Below are 26,927 nucleotides of genomic sequence, written 5' to 3'. Positions count from 1 at the left end.
ATTGCACCTGACTATGTGCAATTATACAAACAAGTTAAACCAAATTGCCCATTTAAAATAACTGGGTAAGTCTAGATTTTTAACAATATCAAATCCTAATGTGTTTTGTTACCTTTCCATGTAACTTGTATGCTTGAGTAAGTCTTGATTTCTCTATTGTTATTGTCCTCCATATGTTACATATATACCAAAAGAAAAAAAAAACAGTCCTAAAAACTTCAAGCTGTAAGTTACTTCAAACTGTAGTATCTGGTTCCAGTGCATTATGGATTATACAGAACACTTCCCCAAGTGAAAGTGCATTGATTTCTTGTGTAGCTGATTTAATAGTGAGGGATAGTCTTGTGCTGAATTAATTTTAGTCTCAGAGCTTTACATACAGTTTAAAAATGAAGACTGTCATTACTTATGTGAAATAGTTAAATAACATCTGCCCTTTTTAAAGAGAAATAAATTCAATCTTTAAAACATTTTTATGTGTACCAGTCATTAAGCAAGCCAAGAGCACGATTAGAAATACAATACTTGCTACCTGATTATCTGCCTTGTGTTGTAGTCTCTAGATCACGTCTCATTTTTGCCTATTTATATTTTTGATATGTGTGCATCCCACCTTCCTAAAATGTACTCATAACATCAGAGTCCATGCTATATTAGTGAAAAGTGTGCATTAGTTCTATTGCAGTGCTTTATTGTGTACTTTACACAGAAAAATTTGAGATAAGAATATTCAAACAAGTATTGCAGTCCTTGATGTCTCTTCTAGTGCTTCTCAGACTGGATGTAAGCAATAACCTTAGGCAGTTCACTGTATTTCTTTCTGCTTTAAATCACTCCTGTTAAGGTGCTGATGTCTTTTGTTGGTTGAGAAAGTAAAAGTAGTGTAGTTTCATCTACTTCTATGGCCCACTGGAGGTAGCCAATAGGGATCTGCCTGCCTGTGTAGCAGATAGGCATCTTCAGTTCCTCAGTCCTGTTAGCTCAGCTATAGCAGAACCCTCAGTAGGAGTACAAATTACTGGTTTCATTGCTTTCTCTGCTCAGGAGTACCACGTCACCACCGTGGGGAGATCTGGAAGTTTCTAGCTGAGCAATACCATCTTAAACATCAGTTTCCAAGTAAACAACAACCAAAGGACACACCTTATAAAGAACTCCTAAAACAACTAACTTCCCAACAGCATGCAATTCTTATTGACCTAGGTAAGTACAGTAGTGGTCTGAAATTAAAACAAGAGTTTATGATCTCTGTAAAATACTTAGAGAAGATAACACACAAAATGCCTTTCACTATTTAATAATAGGTTGTTGGTAAGAACTGCTTTTTCTGTGAGAAACCAGAAATGTTTTTCCAAGACGATCACAGCTCTTGTGTGTGGGATACTCCCACACTGAACTCAGTATTCATTTTGCTCTTTCCTAATAAAGGCAAAAAAATCAATGTCTTCCAGAGCATACCACTGACACTTTGGTTCTGAGGAGCTGTCTGGGTCACTTTAAGAAGTTCATCATCACTGCATTTGATTAAATGAATTTGCAATTAAAAATTCCATCAAAGGAAATTATGCACTGCAAGTAACCAAATGTCATTATAAAAGTTAATGGGAAAAGTTGTACTTGGACTGATCTGAATGATTAATACCCATTGCATTATTTTCTCTTACCTTTTCTGTAAAGCAGTAGTACAAAATTGTCTCATCATAATTCTGCTCTTTATAACTACTCAAACAATATTTAAGCATTTTTCACTGCAAGTGGATCTACCAAGAAAGACGTTTCTATGCCTGATGAGAAAGAATTACCTTTAGCAAAGCTGTCTGGGAGCTCCCATTTATTATTTTATTAAAAACTCAATGTGCTGACTGTCTTCAGTGGGTGCTAAATTGTGAGATTTGTCAAATTTAAATGGTGACCTAAGCTTCAGATGATAAAGAGGCTATTTTCTCCTTTTTTGGAACACTTGGTAAAGTAAGTCAAAATACCAAAGCAGTGCATAGAAAACACACAGGAATGTGAAGGAACAGGTGTGTTTCTGCAGAACGTGGCGTGACCACTGGGAGAGGGTGGTGGTGGGTGTCACCTTCACTTTCCCCTACTTGGCAGACCTGCCTGGGTTTGACTTGGCACTGGGAAAGTAACAGTCCAAGGAGCTTTAATGCCAGCTGGGAATGGGCAGTGGCAGTGTGTGTAAATTGTCTCCCTTCAGACTTTGCACACCAATCTAGGCATTCCCCTGGACTGGGCAGTGCCAGACAACAATCTTTTGTGTTTGAGAGAGATATTTACATGCAGCCAGAGATCATTTACTAGCAAATACCTACTGGTCCAGCATACCTGGTGTTGATAGCCCTGGCAGTGAAGGGTGGGACACTCAAGCGGTTCAGTAAGAGGTGAACAGTTTTGTGCTGGGTAAATTAATTGAACACCTTAGCAGAGGGATGGTGCTGGGATGACTCCTGGACAGTAGGGGGCACAGTCAGTCTGAGCTTGGTTGTCTCAAGTAGCAGACTGGGGCTTACTGGCTCAGCAATCTGTTCATATTTTCTACCTGGTTCTTCCCAGAAATACTTCTCATCTTAGCCATGTGGTCTTCTTGTAGAAACAAATGACTGCATGTGTTGGCAAATTGGTAACTTCATGGTGGTTTTTATGAAAGGTGTTGTTTCTGCCAGGGTGCTATTTGCCAGCCCACTAGCTGAAAGAGGGATTGGGCCCTGTCATAACCATAAGGTGAATTAGAAAGCTGAAGAATTCCTAGTGATTCACATTGAAAAAGTGCTGTGCTGCACAGTAACAGACAGCATAACTGGATAGGCAGCTAGAAGGGACTTGCATATTCTGACTTGTGTTCCTTCAGGCTATCAGAAGCATTTTCTCTTAAATCTTTAAGAATCCTTCTGAGAGCATGCACTCATACACCTTGAAAGAAAAAAAATATGTTCTCACAATATAGTGGTTGTAATACTTTACAACCTTTCCCAAATTAGGCTAAATAGGTCTTGTTAACAGAGTATGAGCCAAAGCTATAATAGTATTGCTCACACTTAGTTGAATTTATGAATCCTCAGATGTAAATAGTGCTTCCTGAGGCCAGGAGTGTGCATATGGATGCAAAGCTAAGGTATAGCAGCTGCTTTGCTGGCCCAATTTACATGTCACAGTGCTATCAGTGTAGGAAACCATCCACCACTGGGTATTTGTTGAACAAGGTAGAAAATTAGGTTTTGTTTATTATATTTTTAAAAGTAAAGTAATAGGTGCTTACTTTCGCATTCTGGGGCAGTATCACAGTTCATTTAGTCTCTTTTTTGGCAGGGCCAGAGATGTTTGCTCCAAAAAAAGGGCTAAAATTCTCAGTTAAGCCAACATCAGAGCACTTAGAAGCACCTCAGCTTGTGAATTCAGCAGTTCTTCTCTTCCTCCATTTACAGGTTTTTAGAACTTCTTAGCATTTTTATTCTTGCTGAGCTTGTAACCCTTTTTCAGGGACTTAACGTGAAATGAGCTTTGCTGCCTGAGTGAGGCAGTGCAGGTCTGCCTTTAGACTGTGCTGTAGTAACTTGTCCTTCAAGCAAAGGAATGCAAGCTCCTTCTCATTTGAAAGCTAGAAATATTTGTTCTGTAACATTCAACTCTGACACCCTGGCTGGGGAGACCTACTCAGAACTGAATGCCTTGTCCCATGTGACAGGCTAGAGTAGCTACCAGATGGCAGAAGGACTCTGCCCCAGGCTTTGTCTTGAAACAGCAGTTCTGATATTATCTGGTAGCACAGCAGCATTCCAGGAGCTAAAGGGTGGGGAGGTATTTAACAAGTGGGCAACCAGAAAACAAACTCCACTTAATACTAAAACACAAAAGGCATTCAAATTTCTCCTCTGTTGAAGTATTTCACAGAGGAAATTTGATAGGGTGAGGATTTTTCCTAAAAGTGAAAAATTTGCCTTTGGAAGGTTTGTTTTTTTTTTTTTTTTAATCTGTAAAGGTTAAGTCTTTAATGTCTTTGTTCACAGAATCACAGAGTGGTTGAGATTGGAAAAGAGGTCTTGAGATCATCTAGTCTAAATCCCCCTTGCTCAAAGCAAGGTCTGCCCAGGCTGCCTAGGATCATGTTTGCTCAGACTTTGAATATGTCCATAGATGGAGACTTCACAGCCTCTTTGGGCAGCCTGTAACCCTTACAGTTAAAAAAAAAGTGGAATTTCCTGTTTTTCACTGTGTACTCATTGCCTCTTGTTCTGTCAGTGAGCACTGCTGTGAAGAGCCTGGTTCCTCCTTCTTCATTCCCTTCCACTGGGTATTTGTGCATACTGGTAACATCCTCTTGAGCCTTTCCTTCTCTGGGCTGAACAGTCCCAGTTTTCTCAACCTCTCTTCATAGAAGAGATGCTCCAGTCCCTCTGTTACCCTAGTGGCCCTTTGCTGGATTCTCTCCAGTATGGCTGTATCTCTTTTGTAGTGGGAACAGAAAACTGGGCACAGCATTCCAGATGTGGCCTCACCAGTGCTGAGTAGAGGGGAAGGATCAGCTGCCTCCAGCTGCTGGCAGCACTCCTAGTGCATCAGCCTTCTTTGCCGGCTCTTGTTCGACCTGGTGACCACCAGAACCCTCAGGTCCTTTTCTGCAAAGCTGCTTTCCAGATGGGTGGCAAATACTGGTGCATGAGTTTGTTCCCTGCAAGTGCAGGAATTTTTTACTTAACTTTGTTGAACTTTATAAAAGTTCCTGGCAGCTCATTTGGCCAGCCTGTTGAGGTCCCTCTGAATGGTAACAGGTCGTTAGTGACCCTCCCTTATAAGGGATCAGCTGGAACAAAGGCTCCAGGCACCCTTTCATCAAGGGCAACTGACAGGGGTTGGTTAGCATCAGCATTACCAGCATCAGCCTTACCAGCCAGCAGCAGTACCCTCACACTTCCAGGAGTCCCCTGCTGATCCTGGACATAGTCTCTGTGTGCTCGAAGCTCAAGGAAACAAAGCCCAGAAATGGGTGCACAAAATGCTGTGTCTGTTGGCTGCCTCGATTAGCTGTGCTCTCACATAATATGTGTATAGCATATATCATAGCTTATATACAGGTACTCAATTCTTGGTATTGTACAGGCTGCAGGAAAAAAAAAAAAAGGCAAATGAAGACTGTGAGGGACCAAGGCAAGGAGGGCTGTGACAAGAGATATGTCTACATGAAAAAGACAAAAAGAAAAAGTGAAGGGAAGGGACCTCAGCGTGCGTAAATCAGATGCTCTAAGTCTGTGCCTCGATCCTAATAGTTGTCCTTATTAGGACAACTTACAATAGTCTATTATCCTTTAATAAAATGTTCAGGGGCCAGTCTTAAGAATTAGGTATTCAGCTGTTCCAAACAACAGGTTTCCCCACCTGCTGACAGTTTCTAAATTAACTTTGCAATAACTGTAACAAAACAGTGGTAGAATATAAGAGTCAGTTTTTCTGTATTGTTAACTTTCTTATGGTCTTCCTGTGGGTCGACTCAAAATCTACTTCTCAAAAGAATCTACATTTTTGAAAGACTGTTTTATTTGTCAACATGACACAGTTTTGGGGGTTTTGTTGTTTATTTTTTAGTTTCAGTCACTAACTTCAGCTCTTTTCACAGGGCGCACATTTCCAACACATCCGTACTTCTCAGCACAGCTGGGAGCTGGGCAGCTGTCACTCTTCAACATTTTGAAGGCCTATTCACTTCTGGACCAGGAAGTAGGATATTGTCAGGGTCTTAGTTTTGTAGCAGGAGTTTTACTACTTCATATGAGTGAAGAAGATGCTTTTAAAATGCTGAAGTTTCTTATGTTTGACATGGGCCTGAGAAAACAATATCGTCCTGACATGACAATTTTGCAGGTATGATTTTTTTTTTTTTAAGTAAAGGATGCTAATGTTAAATAATAATAATAATGCAATACAGCTAGCTAACATTGCCAAAACATGAACTTAAACTGAATTCTTAAAAATAGGGAAGAATAATCCAGGAAAAGAATACATCATCTTAAATGCATGATTTTCAAATCAAAATACTTTTGGGGAAACTATGGAAACCATAAATAAGAAGACTTCTGTTGTGTTCAAATGAGGTTACAATGACCCTGCAAATGAACCTGTTGTAGGTTCACAGGTGACCCATCCTGTGTCTTTTAGGTGGCTTCCAGGTATTTCTTGTTTCCACACATTTTCATCTAAACATCAATTGACAAATACCTTTCTCTGTTTCTGATAAGTATGAAGCATGGACTTTGCTATTATGACTGTTAAAACACATTGATCTTGAGTCTCTTGTTCTTACTCCATGCAGATCCAGATGTACCAATTGTCTCGACTTCTTCATGACTACCATCGAGATCTCTATAACCACCTAGAGGCACATGAGATTGGCCCCAGCCTCTATGCTGCTCCCTGGTTTCTCACCATGTTTGCCTCCCAGTTTCCCCTTGGATTCGTATCCAGAGTATTTGGTAATTCTTCATAAAACTTCTCTCTGTTCTTTCTGAAGTCTTACATATGGAATCTTGGTATTAGGAGCAGGATTACATATCCAAGCAGTTTCAGACACCCAGGAGAAATACTTTGCTCACTGTGAACAGAAGAAAAACAACAGAGGTCAGCCTATGGAGTGTGCAGTATGTCAGTAAAAGTGGAAGAGGAGAAAAGTAAATGACAGTCCCTAATGTCTTTTCATCTTCATTGTTACCTTTTCCCACCTTGTAACCACTTTTAGAGAGGATGTAAAATTTGATGCCATGAAGGCAACCATTGTATTATGACACTTCAACACCAACAATTAGTTATTTTCAAGCTGAAAAGAGATGTAACAAAGGCATCATCTAATAAATATATCAATTTACTCCATTATCGTCATTTCCAGCAGTGTCAGCGGAAAATTATCTTGAGGGTTGTGTTTTAAAACACACAGAGAGATGGCTCTTGCAGTGTAATCGTGGATTTACTCTGCAGAAATACAAGACATTTAAATTAGTGTTTCTTGTCCTGACAGTTTTAGTTCCAAAAATGTTTGGAATCATCTGGGGTTTAGTTTCTAAAATGACTTCTGTTGCCTGTTTTTAGTATCTACAGAAGCTTTCTTTTTTTAATTAAATTCCAGTTAAGAATTTACCTTGATGCTATCTTCTGGATGTATAGTTCATAGATTGTTTGGTGTCTGAGAAGATGCTTTGTTTCCTTTTCAGTTGTTTGTTTTCCCACTTCATTATGTAGTACTGGATTGTCCCAAATGAGTGGGGTGGATTGGAGCTTTCTCCCCAGTTCTTCTCTTCTAGTGAGAAGCCAGTTTAATTTTCTTTAGTCACTTAAAAGATGCAATGAAGAAATTCTTCATTAGCAGATTAATATTGACACTTTCCTGACTTAAAAACAATATGGTCCTCCCTACCACAAACAGGAATATAGAGTTCAAGAAGAACCAACAAGAATCCTGTATAGTTTCTGTTTAAGGACATGCTAAAAGTAATGCTAGCAAAATTCACAGTGAAAAAGATACTGTACAGAGTAAAACTATATGTCCCATGATGAGCATCCAAATCCAGGGAAAACAGCATGGTTTTTTTTTCCTGGAAGAGTGCAAAGCAGGTTAATATGCATCAACAAATGTGTAGCTGACAGCAATAATCTGTAGGAATCAAATTAAGTGCTGTATGCAAGTGTCATATACTGAGTTTATAATCAGCTCATCTTTTTGTTATTCTTAATCTTTCATAGTATTGTACAAGGTACATTTGAATGGGGCAATTGACTTTAGTGAGATTATAAAAGTGCCTTGTGTATCCAGTATATTTGGATTTCTGCCTTAATACACAGATTAGTATTTTCTCCGTCCTTGAAGGTTTATAGGTTTTTAGAAAACAAAGACTTTGCATTAGAATAGAAGGCACGGATACACGATCTTCACACATCTGATTTTAGGTCAAGAAGAAAAGCGTGTGTGACAGAAACTGTTGCCTCTTAAAAATTCTGATGTTTTTTAGAGAGAAAGTTCAATGTGACCAATACTTGCAGTTTTGTATTTAGTGTTTTCCTTAAATTGAGTATTTCTTTTGTACTTAGTAATTTCGTTAAAACAGTATTTACTGGAGCTATGTAGGCTAGGAACACTGGACATTCTCTTACATTAGAAAGTAAAGTCTTATCCTCACCCATACTAAAGACTCTGAAACACAACTTTAAACAAAAAAGGTTAGAGCTGTCACTCTGCCAGTGGCTGTCAGTAGCAACATGACAAGTTAAAATCCAATCATTTTTGACCTATGTCTTCACACACTTTTGCAGAACATACATATACAGATTTTCATTGCTCACTTATTAGAACCCTTGGGAGGAAAGTATGTTGAAGTAACTGATTCATAGGTTACTAACATGAGATTGCACTGCCATTTTCTAATATGGTATCTCTGAACCCCTAGTATTTGAAACTAGTCCACTCCTATATAAGTATATAATTGTTACTGGCCATTCCTTTGGATTTCCATAGAGTGTGCTTTTTGCAGGCATCTAACAAGCAATATGTAAAAGAAGTGGGTTAGACTGTTTTATGAATCAAATAGCAAAACTCCTTTTAAGTTTTCATTTATCTGTCCAAGCTTTCAACACTTCTCCTGAGCAGGAGCTGATGAAAGTACAGTGTTACGAAAGATGCATTCTTTAGTACCTCTGCTTACTTATTAATAGAGGAGATTTGATAGAATAGTGTTTATTTTGTTTCAAGATTGTAGATAAAACTTTTTTTTCTTTTAATACTGTAGGCTGCCAGTCATGCTGACATTAATTTGGGTACCTTCACTGTGTTGTTGTTGTTGTTGGCTGGGAGCCCACTTAATATGAAGCATGGGGAGTGGATAACAAACGGGTCTTTGTTAAGTACTTGGTGTTTTAAATGAGAGAGGGATTTCAGCCGTGTATTACCAGCTCAGTCATACAGACATTCATTAACAACTTTCAGGTCACCTTGAGTTAATCTGCATGTCATTATGGGGCAGGTGCTGAATCATAAAAACATATTCTTTTTAGCTCTGCTTTTTTCACTTAGTGTTTCTAGCTGTTCTTCAGTATTTCCTGTCCTAATACAGAGCTTTCCCTATGAATCATTTCCCATACTTTTGAGTTTCAAAAGAGAATTGAGGCAGATGCCTTCTCTGTTACCACTTTTTAATCATTTCTGCCACTGGAGTTCACATTCAGCTCAACACAGAGCCGAAAAATGTTACACCCCTTTTAGGACAAATGGCAAGGAAGTGTGAGATTTGTGGTTAGTTTTTACTTGTGCTTTTCTTTCTTGGAGAGAGAGAGAGTGAAATGAGTTATGGCTTCAACATTGCAAGCTAAAGAGTGCAATAGGGGAATTTGGTTTTACTAAGACAGACTGTTAGCCAGTGCTTTCTTAGGTTCTTCACTACATCAGAGATAACGGTAGTTTTGCTAGTAGTTGTTTCCTTTACAGCAAGCATGGTGGGATTTTTTCTATCTCTTTGCTTTACTCTTTTTTTTTTTTTGGTGTGTGTGTGTCACTGTGCTACTTCTTAATGTGATTGATTGTGGCTGCATTCAAAGCTTCAAATACAAAGCAAGGAAAGAAGAAGAGAGAAGCCCTTTCAAATTAATTTATATTTAGGAAATATGATAAAAACCCCACAGTATCTTCTTTTCCTTTATCACCTTCATCTATTCCTTTATCACCTCCATTGTTTCATTTGTTAGATGCTTCTGTCTATAACAAGACACATGCTTCGATGAAACCAGGGGCAAATTCTGACAGTAGCAGGAAAGTCAAGTGCAGGGCAATGCTGTTTGTACAGACTGGGTTTCTTGTCTGATGCCTTTATTGCAGACTTCTATTTCTTTACTCTATAAATACATTGGAAGGAAAGGAAAGGAAAGGAAAGGAAAGGAAAGGAAAGGAAAGGAAAGGAAAGGAAAGGAAAGGAAAGGAAAGGAAAGGAAAGGAAAGGAAAGGAAAGGAAAGGAAAGGAAAGGAAAGGAAAGGAAAGGAAAGGAAAGGAAAGGAAAGGAAAGGAAAGGAAAGGAAAGGAAAGGAAAGGAAAGGAAAGGAAAGGAAAGGAAAGGAAAGGAAAGGAAAGGAAAGGAAAGGACATTACATTGAAAGGTCACTGTATATGGTGGTTTCAGTGTGCTTGGTATGCCAAGTGCTGTCATTGCAGGGCCACCTGCAATATTTACACTTAAGCTGTGTGACTAAGATTTCAGGGTATTTATTAATATTGTTATTAGCATATTAACAGAAGTGGTTGAGACACATACTAAAACACATGCACTTGAAACTTGAGGCTACTGGAAAGTGTGTATTTAGCCTCATATGCTAAATGCTTTATTGTGGTTTTGTGGCTTTTTCCACCACATGAGAGAAAAACTGAATTTCAGATCTTCAGTTATGTCTTCAGGTATAGGTTTTTTCTCTGTTGTGTTACAATTTTTAAAGAGCATTTGGATTAGATTTCTATTCAAATTTATATTCCTACAAACATGAAAACAGTCCACTAAACTATTACATGCATAAAAAGTGGCAACACTGATAAACTTGACTACCTAGTTTGTTGTAGACTTAGATTAAACTTGAATTGCTTTTTTTTTGTGAAAACTCACTAAACAAATTAGTAAGTGATTGTGTTAGTCAAGTGTGCTATTCACAGTAATAATCTTGATCCTATAAAACTTCTAAAGCCATAGCCAAAAGCACATGTCCAGCACAGTGTATCTAACCTCCAGGTCACTCCTATCAGCAGTTGTTGTCCTTTGACAATTTATTATTTTGATATTCTTGTCAAAAGATGTGCTTGCTTAATGTAACCTGTTTTTTCCTTGTTTTCACAGATATGCTCTTTCTTCAAGGATCAGAGGCTATATTTAAAGTAGCTTTAAGTCTTTTGGGAAGCCACAAGCCCCTGATTCTGCAACACGAGAATCTAGAAACTATTGTTGATTTTATTAAAAGCACTCTCCCCAACTTGGGTTTGGTACAGATGGAAAAGACCATTAGTCAGGTATGAAATAAACTGAACACATGAGAGGTATGCAAAGGAATGCTCTTGTTAAGTTCTCAACAGAAAAACCAGAACAGCTACTACTTCAAGCTGAGAACTCCCTTGTAGTTTGGAAGATGTTGAAAACTTTTGGGAGCAGATGACTTGTAAACTAAGATGACTTAGTAGCTTTGAATGGTATTTTAACCATTGGTTATTGTGACTTTATGAAGCCTTTAGTGATTTTTTTTTTTCACCAAAGAAACTTGCCTTCCAAGTTTCATATCAGAAGCAAAAATTTACTTCAAGAGTCTCACAAATGTTAACCTTACTTAATGAAATTAGAAGCCTCCCCACATCGACTCTGTCTCTACTGGCTTTTATGGTGATGGCCCAGTATGTAACAGCACCTTTGTAATTCTGTCAGGAGTACATGGAGCAGTGCAGACTGTTGCAGTGAGTAGTGACTCTAGACAGCAAAACTTGGAATCCTTGATATAATTCTTTTAAACAGCAAGCAAAGGAAATGATGCAACATTGCTAAATTAGCAGAATACTCCAGATGATAATTATGGAATATGAAAAAATCAGAAATTATTTCTATTAAGGCTTGCCTGTTTAAAAAACCCTAAGTGTTTTTTACACTTGACATCTAAACTGCAGCTGACAAAGAGAAGATGGGCTTTACCCACTTTTTCTGAAGGCCTTTTGTGGTGCAGAACATAGGGGCTGTACTGTGCAGAACTGCAGATGCCGACAAACCCCAAGGGCTGCCGGAGATCAGAGCCCACGGGTTGATAAAGCAGCAGCAGCACAGTGCTCTGTAGAGGGCTGGTGAGGGGCTCCCTCTGAGGCCTGGCAGCAAAGCTTCTGGGAGACACAGCTCACATTAGGGCCAGAAAAATGGCTCCTAGTGCTTACTGTCAAAGGAAGAAGATGGGAGCTAGAAAGTCTGTGCAAAAGGAAGGAAAGCAAGGAATTTCCAAGGGGCAAAGGGGGTTGTATGTTACCTGCCAGGCTGAAAGACTTGCAGTGCTTAGGTGACCTGCAAAAAACCGTGTGCTTTGAGCTGAAGAAGGGAGGGATGCTCTGTTTAGGCATCCCTGACTGATCTAAATTGGAAGTGGGTGGGTAGAAATGAGTAGAAGGAAGAGCAGTTCCCTGCTTTGATCAGGGCTGACTCTGAAGAAAGCAGCTATTTGACCTGCCCACAGTCCATACACAGCTCCTGGATTAATCCCCATGCTCCTCATCCTTCTGCAGCATGGCCTTTGGTTCCATGCCTTAATGTGCCCTCAGTTAGCTTGATTTCAAATCAAACTTTTTATTGCCTCATGTTTCCCTTCTTTCAGATTTGATACTCTGGTTATGACAGCAGGGATTTCCCTCCCTCCTCAGGAGCACAGAGGGTAGAAGTGGCAGAGGTCAGGAGAGGAACTAACATTCTGCCCTGCTGAATTGCACTGCTTGTTTTATTGAAATTTCGACAGGGGTATCCAGAGATGTCCATCTCTAGAGATGCTCAGATTCACAGAAAATGAAAATTATAATCAAACCCAAATTAAAATTGTATTTCAGCCTTCTGTGCTTACATGCTCAGTATATATGTTTCTCCTGCTATTTAACTACAAGATAATTTTTTATTTGTCATGTGACAGAAACATTTCATAAACTGATTTTTTCTTTAACCAACAGTTAAAGTTTTGTAGGCAGAGCAGATAAATGAAATAGGCAAATATTCCTGTTACTTTTAACAGGTATTTAAGGTGGGATTTGACATTTGACTCATTTTCAAAATGAATGAAGTACAAGAGGTTTAAAAATAAAGGATGACCCTGGAATTTCTCTTCTTGGGCTATTTTTCAAATACATTTTTAAATCAACTTTTATTTCTTCTATGTCCTGTGATTGGCACACTTGTCCTTTTAATTTACTGCCTTCTTCACTGCTTCTGGAGGAAATTGGACTCATAGTTACGAATAATTTGAAGGCTGATGCTTGCCAAAACCTAGGAAAAGAAAATAGTAGGTTTTTTCCTTTGGGTCACTCTGCATCTCAATTCATTTATCTGCTTTTAAAATAAAAGTTTTTCTTAATGGCTAAGACGGAGCATTCATTTCAGTGGTTTGTAGTTAACAAAAATAGAAATCTATTTTGATGTTACATAATGTTTTTGTTAAGTGTGGTAGTGTAAGGATAGATAATTTCATTTTCTTTCAGTCTGTAAAAATACTATAGAATAATAAATAAAGTTAGCAAAGTCTACTGTTTTTCATTTAAAGCTTTTATTTTACTTAGCCTCACACTTGTACATGTGGCAGGTGAATTTGGACCACACTTTTTCTGAACTGACAACTAATTCTAGAAAGGTTTATGCCAAACTGAGATGTATTAAATTTGAAAAGGGGAATACCCTACAAAGTCCACGCCCTTTAAACATTCACTGTAAGTAGTTTTGCTGGAGTCAGGCAGCAAATCAGTAGCAAAGTTTTTAAGTAGATCCAATGCCAATGTATTGCACTCTACTGCCTCAGGCTTGCCATTTCCACAATAGAAAATGTGAATGCGTTGATTGAATATCTGAGATCTATATCTAGATCAATAGATTTTAAAGCCTTGAAAGAGCAATAGTTTTGATCTGCACAGCACCTAAAAATATTTTTATATACCACAGGTGTTTGAAATGGATATTGCCAAACAGTTGCAAGCTTATGAAGTTGAATATCATGTGCTTCAGGATGAGCTTATAGATTCATCTTTAAATGACAATCAGAGACTGGATAAATTAGAGAAGGCAAACAGCAGCTTGCGCAAACAAAACTTTGATCTCCTGGAAGAACTGCAGGTACAATTTATATTTCATATGATTAACATTCTAATTTTTTATTTTATACACCTTTTCAGAAGAGACTGTCCTACACCACATCACAGGAGGGATTGGTGTTTGGTCTAGTGAATTTAGAGTGTAGCCACTTAGAAGTTTTATTTAGTTTAGCCCTCAAAGTTTACATGCAGAAGAAATTCTGAGAGAGGGGTGGTTAGAGCATATTCTTTTAGTTCGTGAAAAGTTGATTCAACTTCTTGAATTCATGTCTCTTCTCTTGTAATTAAAATCATATCTGTAGAAGATAACTAAAAATAAAATGCTTTTTCAACTTAATATTTATATTTTCAGTCACTGCTTTATTACAGCAGGGATACTACTCTGCCAAAAATGGGTAAACTAATTGCAATGTCACAATTTAGGGATACATTAAAGAAAGGATACATTGTTTATAAAGGCATACTTTCTATTACAAGTTTTAGCTGTTATCCAGATTGTTTAAACATTATGTGAAATAATAATCTCTAATATATATAGTCTGCAGCTTTTTCAGAGGCAGTGCACCTGTTCTTTGTAAGGGGTTATTCTTTGCTTGTCTGAGCAAGAAGTCAGCTTTCTGGCTGCTTTATAACAGGGTGTTTGTTATAAAACTTTTGACTGTGCATTTAGTTTGATGGAGAAAGGGACTTCAAGAGTAAGAAGCAGACATTTCAAATCTCTTGATTATTGTTAGACATAAACTTTGTAAGACAATTGGTGAAGGAAGTTTAGGTTTCTCAGACATTGGTTCTTTTTCCTGACTAAAGCTAGTCAGTCATGCAGATTTAGATTGCCCCTCCTAACAAAAATTTGCTTCAGCTGTACATTCTGATCCTATGAGATATGATTCTGTTTTAGGTTCTAGGTTGAACCTTAGAGAAGTCAGAAGGAGAGGCACTCTTCTGCACAATATTTTCATAAAGCTTTGGGCAACATGGGCAAGGAAATCGTTGAATATAGTAAGGGGAAGATGGATTTCTGGGATGATATTGAAGATGTGATGTCCTATAAATACCTGTATCAAGGATCTTCAGCTCAGGAAGTGCGGGCTGGATAGTGGACTGTGTGGTGGATTGAAAACTGGCTGAAGGGGTTGTGATCAGTGGCACAGAGTCCAGTTGGAGGCCTGTGACTAGCTGTGTTGCACAAGGTTCAATACTGGGCCCAGTATTATTTATCTGATTCATCAAGGACTTGGATGAAGGGGCAGATGCCTCCTCAGCAAGTTCACTGGTGACACAAAGGTGGGAGGAACAGCTGATACCCCAGAGTGCTGTGCAGCCCTTCAGAAGGGCCTCAGCAGGCTGGAGAGATAGGCACAGAAAAAACTTCTGAAATTTAACAAGGGCAAGTGCAGGGTCCTGCAGCTGGGGAGGAATAACCCCAGGCACCAGCACAGGCTGGGGGCCAACCTGCTGGGGAGCAGCTCTGTGGAGAAGGACCTGGAGGTCCTGATGAACAAGATGTCCATTAACCTTGTGGTCGAGAAGGCCAATGGTGTCCTGGATGTATTAGGAAGAACAGTGCCAGCAGGTGGAGGGAGGTGATCCTGCCCCTCTACTCAGTCCTGGTGAGGCACATCAGGAGTGCTGTGTCAAGTTCTGGGATCCTGAGTCCAAGAGAGACATGGAGCTCCTGGAGCAGGTCATCAGTATATGAAGAGAAAGTGTGAAGTGGATGGATCCAGGGTTCACTCAGAGTTGTGGAGCAGTAGGAAAAGAGGGAATGGGCAGAAACATGCATAGGAAGTTCCACCTGAACATGAGAACTTTAGAATGTGCTTGACTGCACACTGGCACAGGTGGCCCAGAGGTGTTGTGGAGTGTCCCTCACTGGAGATATTCAAAAGCAGTAAGGACACAGTCCTGAATGACATACTCTAGGGGACCATGGTTGAGCAGGGAGGTTGCAAATAGATGGTCTCCAGTGATCTCTTCCAACCCTATCCACTCTGTGATACTGTGACCTTCCGCCCACTCCTGTCCCTATAGACTTGACAGCCTTAAGCACTTTATTATGAAGCTTGTCTCCGCCTAAGCGCTGGCAAGTCAGCAGTTAAGTTCCCTACACAGGGAACTTAACTATCTAACACTGTAGTGTTGGAGCAATCCCTTTGTCTTGGAGGTGGACTTCATCTGTGTTTCATAGGGTGGAAGGTGATCCATTTCTGATAGGAGGAAAATGCATCATCAGATAATGTCAATGGGTCAAACTTATTTGTCACTATTTTTTCCCCAAAGGCTGAACTCTTTAACCCATCATAATTACATGATGGGTAGTGCGCTCATCAGAAAGGGAAATACTTTCCTGAAAGCAAAGATCACTCCATACTCACATCTCCAAATGTTATCCAGTGCTGAAACTTCCAAACAGATATCTGATGTTGTCAAAGTACCTACAGGTCTCACATGATGACTTTGAACAACCTAATACTTTATATCACCATGAAGTAGAATGCCAGTATGTGCAGCCTTTTGAAGGAGAATTTTTGAAAATTTTCACAATGCGTTTTCCATTTGCGTATTGCTCTAAATCTTCTTCTTTGCCTTCAAACCTGGTATTCATTGGACTCAATGCTGACATGAAATGAGGATACAGCTAACATATTGAATTGTCTTTATTTTGCAAAGCAACATGTGTGGCTGGCCAAAAATATCTCCCAACTGACCCATACAGAAGTTTATCTTAACCTGCAGTTCTTTGGTATAAAATTTGTAGATTGGGTAACTTTCTAATTCCATTGATTTGCTTTATATTCTGAGTTTAGTTTTTCATAATTTCTTAAGTATTTTATATGTATTCATTTATCTCAAAAAATAGTTTAAAGATGGTTTCAGTCATTAATGAATTTACCTTTTTTCCCTTCCCATCCTTTCTCCCCTCCTGTCTTTTTACTTTGATAGGTGGCTAATGGAAAAATCCAAAACCTTGAAGCTACAGTAGAGCTTTTATTGACCAATGAAGGCAAACTGAAGCAGTCCATTCTCGCTCTTGAGCAGGAGCGAGCAGCTCTGCTGAAAGCTGTGGAAGAGATGCAAAAAAAGATGCATGATACAGATGGGAAGCCTCTTCTTACTAAACAAGAACTGGATGCTGACTGACTTGCACAGTTGTAAGGGAGCAGAGAAGCTGAGCAAGAAACAAAGGGAAGAACTGAGTCATTTTGTCATGATCCCTGGGGATTTGATGTGGTCGTGTTCCTTGTACACACCTTACTGTGGCAAAGCAAGACATGGGCATGGTGGCTTTCCATATCAGAGAAGCTGGTTTCCTGGGGAAAGACTCTTCTCTTCTTAGTATGTAGAAATACTGTGAAGAGTAAGATGGCACATAAGAAATAGTAAACAGGAGAAACTTACTAGTGTGTGCAGTCATACACAATACACTGTAAATACGGTATGGATTTTTCAGTAAGTGCTTCTAAACCTAAGTGCTTTGGATTTGTCACATTTTTGTTTGTTTCTGGATCACCACCAAGTTAAATAGCACACACTTTAGAAGGTCTTTTGAAGAAATATGTCAGTGTAAAACCTTTGAATGGATGACTGCCCCATTGCAGCTATGCAGTGGTAACATTTGCAGGTGATTTGTGATTGGACTTGAAATTTTTGTTGGTGTAAGTCCCCTACAGCTTGGCTGGGTTCTGTTAATTATGTTGTTTACACCTCAGAAAACTGCTTCCTGATGCTTGAAGGTGTCAATCCACTGAACTCGAGGGAGCTGGACATTATCATATGTAACTGTGCATAACTGGGGGTTGCCTTCCTTTTTTTTAAGTATGTTGGTTTAGTGTATTTCTTGTTTAACTACCATTAATTTAGTGCATTGTTAGTTAGCATTATATGATAAACATACTGTATATAGTAACTGCATTATTCTTAACAAAATATACTGACATTAATTTGGTGAAGCCTGTGACTCTTGCAGCATCATTCAAGGATTTCTTTTCAGACTCCTCAAATTTTGTCTTATTTATTTCTGATCTGCTGTGTGATGTAAGACATATTTTTTGCTGGGAAAGTAATCTCCACTGTCATTTTTTCCCCTTTATTTGCTACTCTATGCCCACCCATCCCTGAGAAATGGAAAGATTCTTTCTGAAGAAGTGGAGTCGTTTCAAGAGCTTCATCTTTTTTGCTGGGAAAGTAATGTCCACTGTCATTTTTCCCCTTTTTTTGCTACTCTATGCCCACCCATCCTCTGAGAAATTGAAAGATTTTTTTCTGAAGAAGTGGAGTCATTTCAAGAGCTTCATGGTGTGTCAGATATGCTTAAACTGTTTCATAAAGGGTATAGAAGTCCTAATTAAGACACCATTATTTTACAATGCATCTTTCAAATAAGATTACATATCTAAAAAAGTAAGTCTCACTTTTCTTAATGCAAAAGTAGTTTGCAAGCCAGTTAAAGCAACATTGTGCAATAATACCCATGGATATGCTGTTGTTTGGGTTTACTTCAGAATTAGGAATATTGCCATAGTTTTTTTCAGTCGCTAAGCACTGAGTTTATAGGCACTGGTGTTTTGTTATAGTGGAGATTCACCCAGGACATGATTTTTATATGTTTGGTTTTTGCAAGTCCACTTTGTATTCACTTAGTATTGAAATTCCACATACATCAGTTATTATTAATCCATTTACCTCTTAAACTTGTTTTTTTTTTTTATTTGGAAATCCACAGTGAAGCTTATGCTTCATGTTTAAAATCTTGTCATAATGGACCTCATACTGTTAGATCACTCAGTAATGTTACATTTTTACAGCATAGTGCCATAGTTCATACACTGACTTTTTAACAAAAGCAATAAAAATAATAACAATCTATGCCTATATCTATGTTGTTACATTTTTTTTGATATTGAAAAACAAAACCACAGTTGGTGGGGTGCCATTTCAGAACCATGTAAGATGAGCGTTCCCCTGGAAAGACGGTGCTGTCTACAGTTGTTGTTAATTTCCATTCAGCTCCCTGGTACATTGAAACAGTTGCTTCTATATAGTTAGAAAAGCATAAAGTTGCTTGTTACCTATTTACCAGTCATGCTTTCTGAGAACAGTGACTCTAGTTCTCATCTAAGTGCACTTAGTAATGCATTTACACAAATTCTCAGTAAAAGGCTTTGGACTAGAAGTTGAAGGGAAGTAATACCACTTACCAAGTTCCCAGCTTTGTTAAAAGCTTGGGGTTTTTTCCTCCAGAAGTATGGGAAAGAAGTAATAGAGCACAGAGCTAGTCCCAGATACTTGATACTCTAACTATGCTGTAGCTAAGCATCCTTAAAAATGTGTCAAATTAGGTCTCCTATTTTCTGAGTACTAGAAATTGTTATCACATAGTCTTCTATATGAACACTAATTTCTGATTCAATGAATATTTTTTTAAAAGCTACCTGCAAATCCATACATCGAATCCCTCAGCAGAAATAGCAAATTAACCACTCCCGGAAAATCAAAGTTGAAATAATCAACATTTTCTTCATATCACTTCTACAGAGAAAAATCCCCAGCAGTGATGCCTAATCTTTGAAGAAAAGAAAAAACAGTGAAGAAGGAAGGAAGGGGTTCATTGGTATGTGCAATTTAGGCTTCCAAAGACAATGACAAAGGCAGCAAGTGGTGCAGTGTGTGCTAATGTATTACATGGATGCAGTAGTCCAGGGAGAGATTAGCCTGAAATGTGGAAAGAACTGATGTTGACATGTGCAACAAGAAAAAGGCAGGATCTCTGAAAGCTTTGCAGTGAACAGCACTGCATGGATGGAAGACCAGCTGCAGTGTGTCATGGTCACCAGTTCTGGTTTGGTTTTCTTCCATCTAGTACGAGTAATTGTGGTAGGTACCTGGGACTTGCCTTGCTTCTGACTGTTTGATGTACTTCTTCTTGCCCTGTTTGTCTATTCTTCTTGCCCTTCTTGTCTATTTTCAGAGGTCATTATTTAACACAGAATTGGAGAAATGATACAGTGCCTATCATGGGAAGATCAAAGCACTTTCATAAAGGCACAAGTTCCCTTGTTTAGAGTGAGAACTGAGTCACAAAAAAGTGCAATGACTTGCACCAAATATTTCAATTTCTCACTGGTTGCTGGCTTCCAGTGCAATCCAGATCTTCTAAGTAATGTCAAACTGTCTTACTGGTTTTCTGAAAGATTGTTCCAGAAGTCTGTAACGTGTACTTGGTATGTCAGGCAATGCTCTGCCAAAACAATGTAAAATGGGAAACACAGCCACTGGAACCTTGTCCTTGACTGGCAGCTATTCCTCCCCCACAAAATCAACTCTCTCAGTTCCACTAAAACATGTTATGTCCTTGCCAGGTACCTCCTCTGCAGGTACCCAGCACACACCAGCTCTTGCTTGACACATGCTGGAGTGGAGGTACTGCCAGCAATCCTGAGCAGCAAGGGCTGTAGTATAGCAGTCAATCAATATTCTTGAGATTTTTGTCAAACATAATAATGTGATAGGGATTGCATTATTTAGGACTAAGTCACAGAACTGCAGCTAATAGGACTCTGAATGAGGGACAGCAGCCTCTGGCATGGCAAAGAAGACAACATAGCTGGTGCTTTTTCTCCTTTGAGATTTTACTCCATCACTCAGTGGAACAAGGAACTGAATCCAATTTTTTTACTTCAAGCCCACTACTGTAGGTGCTGCAATACCACTGTAATAACACAGCCTGGTATGTCAAAATGGCAGAGCATACCACGTTGTAGCCAAGCCAGGTGGGATACTATCAGTGCCCTCACTGCATTCCCCTCTCTACTGGAGATTTGGCCGCTTAATTAGATAATGCAGATATCTGTCTTAGAGGCATTTCAGGCCTCCAGCAGCATTGGGCCTCAATGCCTGCTGGCCTTGCAACCATTCAACAGAAAGCTGGAAGAAGCAAGCTGTCTCCCACACTGCCACCATCTTTTAGGAAATGCATTTAAACTGCATTTCTTGTGCTTGGTCCTTGCCTGAGTTATGTTGCAGCCACACCTGCATCTGGCTATGTACCCTTGCTGATCCTGACTTATGACTTGGCTTTCCTGCTTGACCTCAGCCTTGTCTGGTGATCTGAAGTGTTCACCAGCCTTGCTTGCATTTTTTGAGTGTTGTGCAGCATGCCCTTATCAGTATGTTGTTCCCTTTGCCTGCCTGTCACCCTCAGCCCCTGGCTCACTGTCCCCTTCAGAGCAGCCCTGCTCTTGCTGCTGCCCAACACACAGCTCAGGTTTCATATCTACACTGTTGCTTTTTCCGGGGCTGGGCTGGTCAGGGCTTGTTTAGGTGTTTGTGCGTGCCACTGCTCCTCCCTGAACAAGCCAGCCTGTTCTCTTAGAGCCTGCTTAGGCACCTCCAGCACAATGGTTGCTCTTTGTAACACAGCCCTTTTCTAGTCTCCCATCTGTTTCAAAATTCTATGTTCACATTCTTTTCCACATTAAACACTGCACTATATTTGCAAACACAGTTTTGGTGTTGATGACACCAGAAAAAATGCCTGAAATTAATACATTTTGACTACAGCTGGATGAATGCCATGGTTGCTTGAGGCACCTTAGATCTTTGCACAGCATTTATGTGGTGTCACACTCTGTGACATGAAGTAATGTTTCTTCAACAGCTTTACTAGAACAGGTGCGTGGGAGAGAGAAGAGCGCTGGCAGCCAGGCCAACCATCAGGAGTGCAATCCAGGCATTGCCTTCAGAAGGCACATGTGTACCTTACACCCACTCAGTTTTACATCACCTAAATTAGGGTGGATCACTAGATACTCATTTGCTCATGTAGCCAGGAAATATTCCTTTCATCTAGACAAACCTGAGGCTGCAAGAATTCTGTGCCTGAAAGTAAGCCTTTTCAGCATAACCCAAAGCAAATCAAGAAGGGCTTCATTATGTACAAAACTCTAGTTATTCTTTTGTATAAATGCATTTATCCTTCTGTCTAATTGTATAATATATTTTCATGGTGCTAGCAAAGCATTGGGGCTATAGATGTTTAAAGATGATGAAACTCCTCTTGCAGAGAGAACACAGATGATTAAAAAACATGGCCTCTGGAGAAGCTTCTGCTAGCTCCCCATCCCTGACTTTCCCAGGCATCATTTCAGAACCAAAGAGATATTAGAAAAATTTCATTACATTTCTTTTTTGATTAGGAACAACTGATAAAAATATTCTGGCAACAGCCATTGATCCTAGGTTCAACCAAATGCCTATCTCTTTCTATCACTCTCTGGCACTCTTATGTAATACCTTTCCTTTTGTTAATATTTCACACTAGACTGCTTGTCTGCAAAGGGGATAGAGATACATTTTTCATTTTCTAGCTAAAAGCAGAATATGGTAATTATCTTTTGTATCTGTGTGCTCCTCTGTTACTAGTGAGGTAGCAAGTTTCCGTTTCTCAGTAGTTGTTTGCAAGTCATTCTAATCAAGATGGTCCCCAGGAAAAAAAGTCTTGCTACAGTTTAGTTCATCCTATTGTGCTATTTCTTTTGGAAGCAGGGGAGGGAGAAGGAGGAGCAGGGGTTAACTGTTTCACCATGAAGAAATTTCAAGTTCAGTTTCCTCAGATTTCTTTTTCATAAGCTGATACAGGATGACTGAATACTAATAACACTCCTATATAGTCTCTTCTTTCCATGTTTCCAGCATTTGATGCATAGGATGTCGTTGGCTTTGTAGATAGTGACATTTATTGTAATGTTGCAGATTTGAAATTGCCAAGGCAATGATTGTCTTAAAGAGCATTTCTTCCATATACTAGTTAAGCTGAGCTGAGTAGCTTCAAGAGTCAGCTGCTGGCTGGGACTTTGAGCTCATGAAGTCATAGATTCTTGGTGGGATTAGTGGTACATGTATGTCTTCCCAGCTCATTATTCGCAGTTTTCTCTTAGGGCATATCACAAAAAGTCTAATTACAAAACAAACAAAACCTGAAATGCGGTTGTTGTTTAGTGTTTAATGGCCTGATACACTAATTGTCTCTGGTATTTTTTGATAAGGAATCTTAAATGGTGGTTTCAGTGGTTAGAGATTGAGGTAACAGTCAGATACAGGGAAGCAGTGAACCTTGCAAATGGTAAAATAGCAATGTAATTAGTATGTAAGTATCGGAAATCAGGCGACCCCCGACAGGAAGAAATTATGTCTGGCTCCAGATCAGAAGGCTGAAGGATAGCTTTATTAAAACTATACTATATTACATTAATATACTATTTAAACAGATGCTATCCTATTCTACATACTGACTTCTTACTTACCTATCTAACTAACTACAAACTCGTGACTCTGCTGAGAGTCCGAGACACAGCTGGATCCAATTGGTCATTGAACCCAAACAACCTTCACCAGAATCCAGTCAAGCAATCACTTCAGGTAAACAATCTCCATACCACATTCCACATGGGGGAAAACAAAGGAACAGAGATAAAGACTGTTTTCTCTTCTTCTCTCTGTGCTTCTCCTGAGAGACAGAATTATGTCTCTCTGTTCAGAGAATGTGAATGTCACATGTAAGTACAGAATCATTCTAGAGCCTTTGAAGCACATTCTATACAGGAAACGTGTCCAGCAAAAATTATGCTCATTTTTGAGAGAAGGAAAAAACAAGATGCTTATTAAAAATGGAAAGAGATGGACTGTTAAGAAGGCATGTAGGGCCAGACAGGATAAAGCCATGACATTTTCAAGACTTGCAGTGGGATGTCTGACATACCATAAAGAGATGCAAATACCCATTAAACTGAGAGGCAATACAAATCTGACCATAGTAAAATAATTGGGATAAGCCTCAGAAAACCTTCAGGTTTTTTGGAGTCCCTGATGGAGCTCATAAAAGCAGGCTTCAGTGTCAGCAGGGTTTTTCTGATAAAGAAAGTGTTCTGTTCTTTTCAAACAGTGGAGAAAGTTAAGTAAAACCTCATTACATAACATAATCATCTGGTCAGAATGACCTGCTAGAATGGAAAATAAAAGACTTGTTAATACAAAAATATCTTCCATATCTTCCAAGAGCTTCTGGCATATCTCTGGGATGCACTGGCATCTTCATCATGCTGAGAACAAGCTTCCATAGTACCTAGAAATCAAATAACTTGAGTAGCAAGTTTGGCCACAGACATTTAGAACATGTAACTTTGCTGGAGCTTGCATGAAGGCAGTCCATGATGCTGATCCATTATTATGCAGCCCCTGCTGGAACCATTTTTTGGTGATACCTGCCACCTTACCTCATGTTTAATGAGAAACTTATTTGCTCATAAATTTGAGGTTTATTGTTTGTCATGTTTCTGACCTTAACTTCCTTGTTTGGCATTAAACTGCTTAACTATGTCAAGGGAGTAGAAAGATTGCTTTAATGCACTGACTTTGCAGGAAAACAAGAAAAAGGATGCTGAGAAAGAACATATGTAGGTGTTTTACCATGCCTGAACAGAAATTGTAGCTGCTGAAACTCCAGGTGGCCCAACTGGGTCCTGCAGGATTTAAGGGGATAGAGTGATGGAGTCATATATAACTGCTGACTTCAGTGTTACTGCATGCTGCCTTAGATATGCTGGCTGGCATGAAAGGTGCCATAGCAAGCCATTACCCATGCTCTGGTAGCTGCCAAGTACCATATAGGGTAGGAAAAATAAGTCAGTTTTAGCCTAAATCAAGCAGGCACAAACAGCGTCTTCTATCCTCAGAACAACTTTAGGCATCCAAAATTATTAATATTTGTTTAAAAGGAAAAAAAAAAAAAAAAAAAAAAAAAGCCAGCATTTCAGATTCTCTCCTTATTTGTTCCAGCATCTCAATTCCAGAAAGCAATACCATTTTAGCTGGGACCAATGTTTAAAAGGCATGACTAAATAGGTACAAATTAAGTCAACGGGTGCTTAGAATTGTGGACAAATTAAGGAATATATATTTGGACATTTGAGTGGATCTGTGCTAATTATTATTTGCTGAGTTTGTGTTGCAAATACAGTAAATTCTTGTTTCCCCTTTTAAAAAACTTCATGCCTCAACAAAAGATAAAAACTTCCATTGTCAGCTTTTGCTTAAAAAAGAAGTAGGAAGTTCTATGATTAAAGGAACATAAGTGTATGTGAGAGAAGGAGGAAATGAGAGTTTCAGAAGCAAAGAGCTGACAGCAGGAATTTACCCAAACCCTTTGTATGACCTCCAGAGAGATCCCAGCAAAAAAACTTGCAACAGCTCACTGCTGTGGGCTACGAATTTCAGGAATTTTTAGTTACTGCAGTGGCTAAAAATTGTCTCGGAGAGAAGGTTATACTATACTTTCCCTCTTCTGTATTCCCCTCCCACCAGCTAACTATTCTATCTTGCAACAGATAGAGGTGGGACATGCACACAACACAGACATAAGCAGAACATCTGCAAGCCCTGTTGTCTGTCCCTTGAGCACCCTGTCCTGATGAGCCAAACAGCCAAAAGGAAAAGCATCACTGGGGACTAAGGTACTTTCCTCTGTGAGCTGTGAGGTCCACGAGAGTCACCGGCTCTGTACTAACACCAGTCCTGTGCATTTTGGTGAAGCATCTCTTCTGGAAAACCAGCAGCATATGATCCAGCAAGTGTCAAATGATGATGACTCTTCCACTTTCCATGAGAGTTTGATCTAGAACGGTCAAACAAGATCAAAACATTGAAGACCCTGTAGAGCCAGAAGATTTTGTTCTTGTTGTTCAGGCAGATAACCATTGCAATGGAGTTCTTAAAAGATTTTGTTTTCTCCCAGATTTCCTTCATTACCAAGCATGGTTTCTGCCCAGAAATTGTTGGCACTGCCAGCCCTCTTCCCTAAGGAAACTAAGGGCATGGGCAGTCTGGAAGCTTTTATGCATACCAGTATTTGGCTCTTTCAGTCAGAAAAGAAGGATGTAAGTTAGACATGTACCTACCGTTCCTGATGAATGGATCCAAATTCAGCTCCTCCCTTCCATTCCTGATTCTTGGCTATTTCTCAAGGCGTATCTCCACAATTCCTAAGAAGCAGATTTACAAAAAGCTGTCTGTGATCTGAGATATACTAAGCCTTCCAAAAGAGGTTGTTAATTTTACCCAGAACCCACACCTTATTGCTCTGCTTCCTGGCCCAATTTGTTAGTTTGAACTCAGTGCAGTCCCAAACTCAGGCAGTTACATGATTCCCAGTTTGGAGTTAGCCTGTGCCCAGTAAGCTTGGAGTATAGAAAGAGCTTGCTCATGTCAGCCTACACCATTCCATACTGACTTACTTTGAGTGTTTTCAGGTCAACTTCAAGACTTCCCTTCACTAAAGTACAACGAGCATGCGGGCAATATGAAGCATTTTACCTGACCGTTTAGGCTGTGGACTTCTGTACCACCTTTCATTTTTCATAATTATTGGAAGACAGGCACAGAAATTGTATGGGATGGTCCACTGATGGTCTTCTGCATGCCCCTGGTTAGTCCTTCATGTTTATAGATATATCCAGGTTTATAGATAGCATTCTTGTTCCAGCACCCACTGGGAACTCATGTTAAATTTGCTGGCAATGGCCATGGCTCCTAAGGTCTTTTCAGTCATTTTTGATCATCCCAAGATTTATTCTGTAGTTGTGGCATAGATTATTCATTCCTGATTATGTAATTATGTATTCAGGCATTTTGTTTCCATAGGACACAATACCATTACAAGAATCAAGACCAGTCAGAAACCTTCCTAAGCTTGTTCTTCTGAAATATCATCTGTGCAAAAAATCTTCTATACCTGCATTTCTTTTTCCCCTATGGAGGTTTGAAAGATTCACTGAAGTTTCCAGTCTGGAATTATGTACATCATGACCACCCAGCTTCCCAGTCCTGTTTCCAATCCTAGCTGTAACACAGATGGGCATGGCACTGGTCTGAGACCAGATTGTGGTTGCATTTTTTAAAGGTAGGAGCAGCATTTAAAAGCAAGCAACATTTGAAAGCAAGCGCTCACGAGTTGTCAGCTGTGTTAGTTTACCAAGCCCCTGCACATCCAGTCTAATGTTCTCATTGGATACTAAACTGACCTAATTTGGAATTTTAAAAAAACCAGTT

General features: G+C 39.3%; 1 protein-coding gene across 8 annotated transcripts in view; it reads left to right on the top strand.

The window, feature by feature from the left end:
- The window catches only part of TBC1D1 (TBC1 domain family member 1), a 100,357-nt gene extending 81,657 nt beyond the window's left edge, over positions 1-18,700 (top strand). For all 8 annotated transcript variants that reach the window (XM_053975739.1, XM_053975743.1, XM_053975740.1 and 5 more), the window contains 6 exons: positions 1,045-1,203; positions 5,618-5,862; positions 6,311-6,470; positions 10,855-11,024; positions 13,678-13,848; positions 16,770-18,700. In XM_053975739.1, coding sequence (XP_053831714.1) covers positions 1,045-1,203; positions 5,618-5,862; positions 6,311-6,470; positions 10,855-11,024; positions 13,678-13,848; positions 16,770-16,967 — 1,103 coding nt within the window. In that variant the 3' untranslated portion in view covers positions 16,968-18,700. The remainder of the gene's footprint in view (positions 1-1,044; positions 1,204-5,617; positions 5,863-6,310; positions 6,471-10,854; positions 11,025-13,677; positions 13,849-16,769) is intronic.
- Positions 18,701-26,927: the final 8,227 nt, after the last annotated feature.

The sequence above is a fragment of the Vidua macroura genome, chromosome 4 (assembly GCF_024509145.1).
Source record: "Vidua macroura isolate BioBank_ID:100142 chromosome 4, ASM2450914v1, whole genome shotgun sequence".
NCBI classification, from domain to species: Eukaryota; Metazoa; Chordata; class Aves; order Passeriformes; family Viduidae; genus Vidua; species Vidua macroura.
The sequence above is the reverse complement of the archived record's forward strand: the minus strand, read 5'-3'. Positions and strand labels throughout refer to the sequence as shown.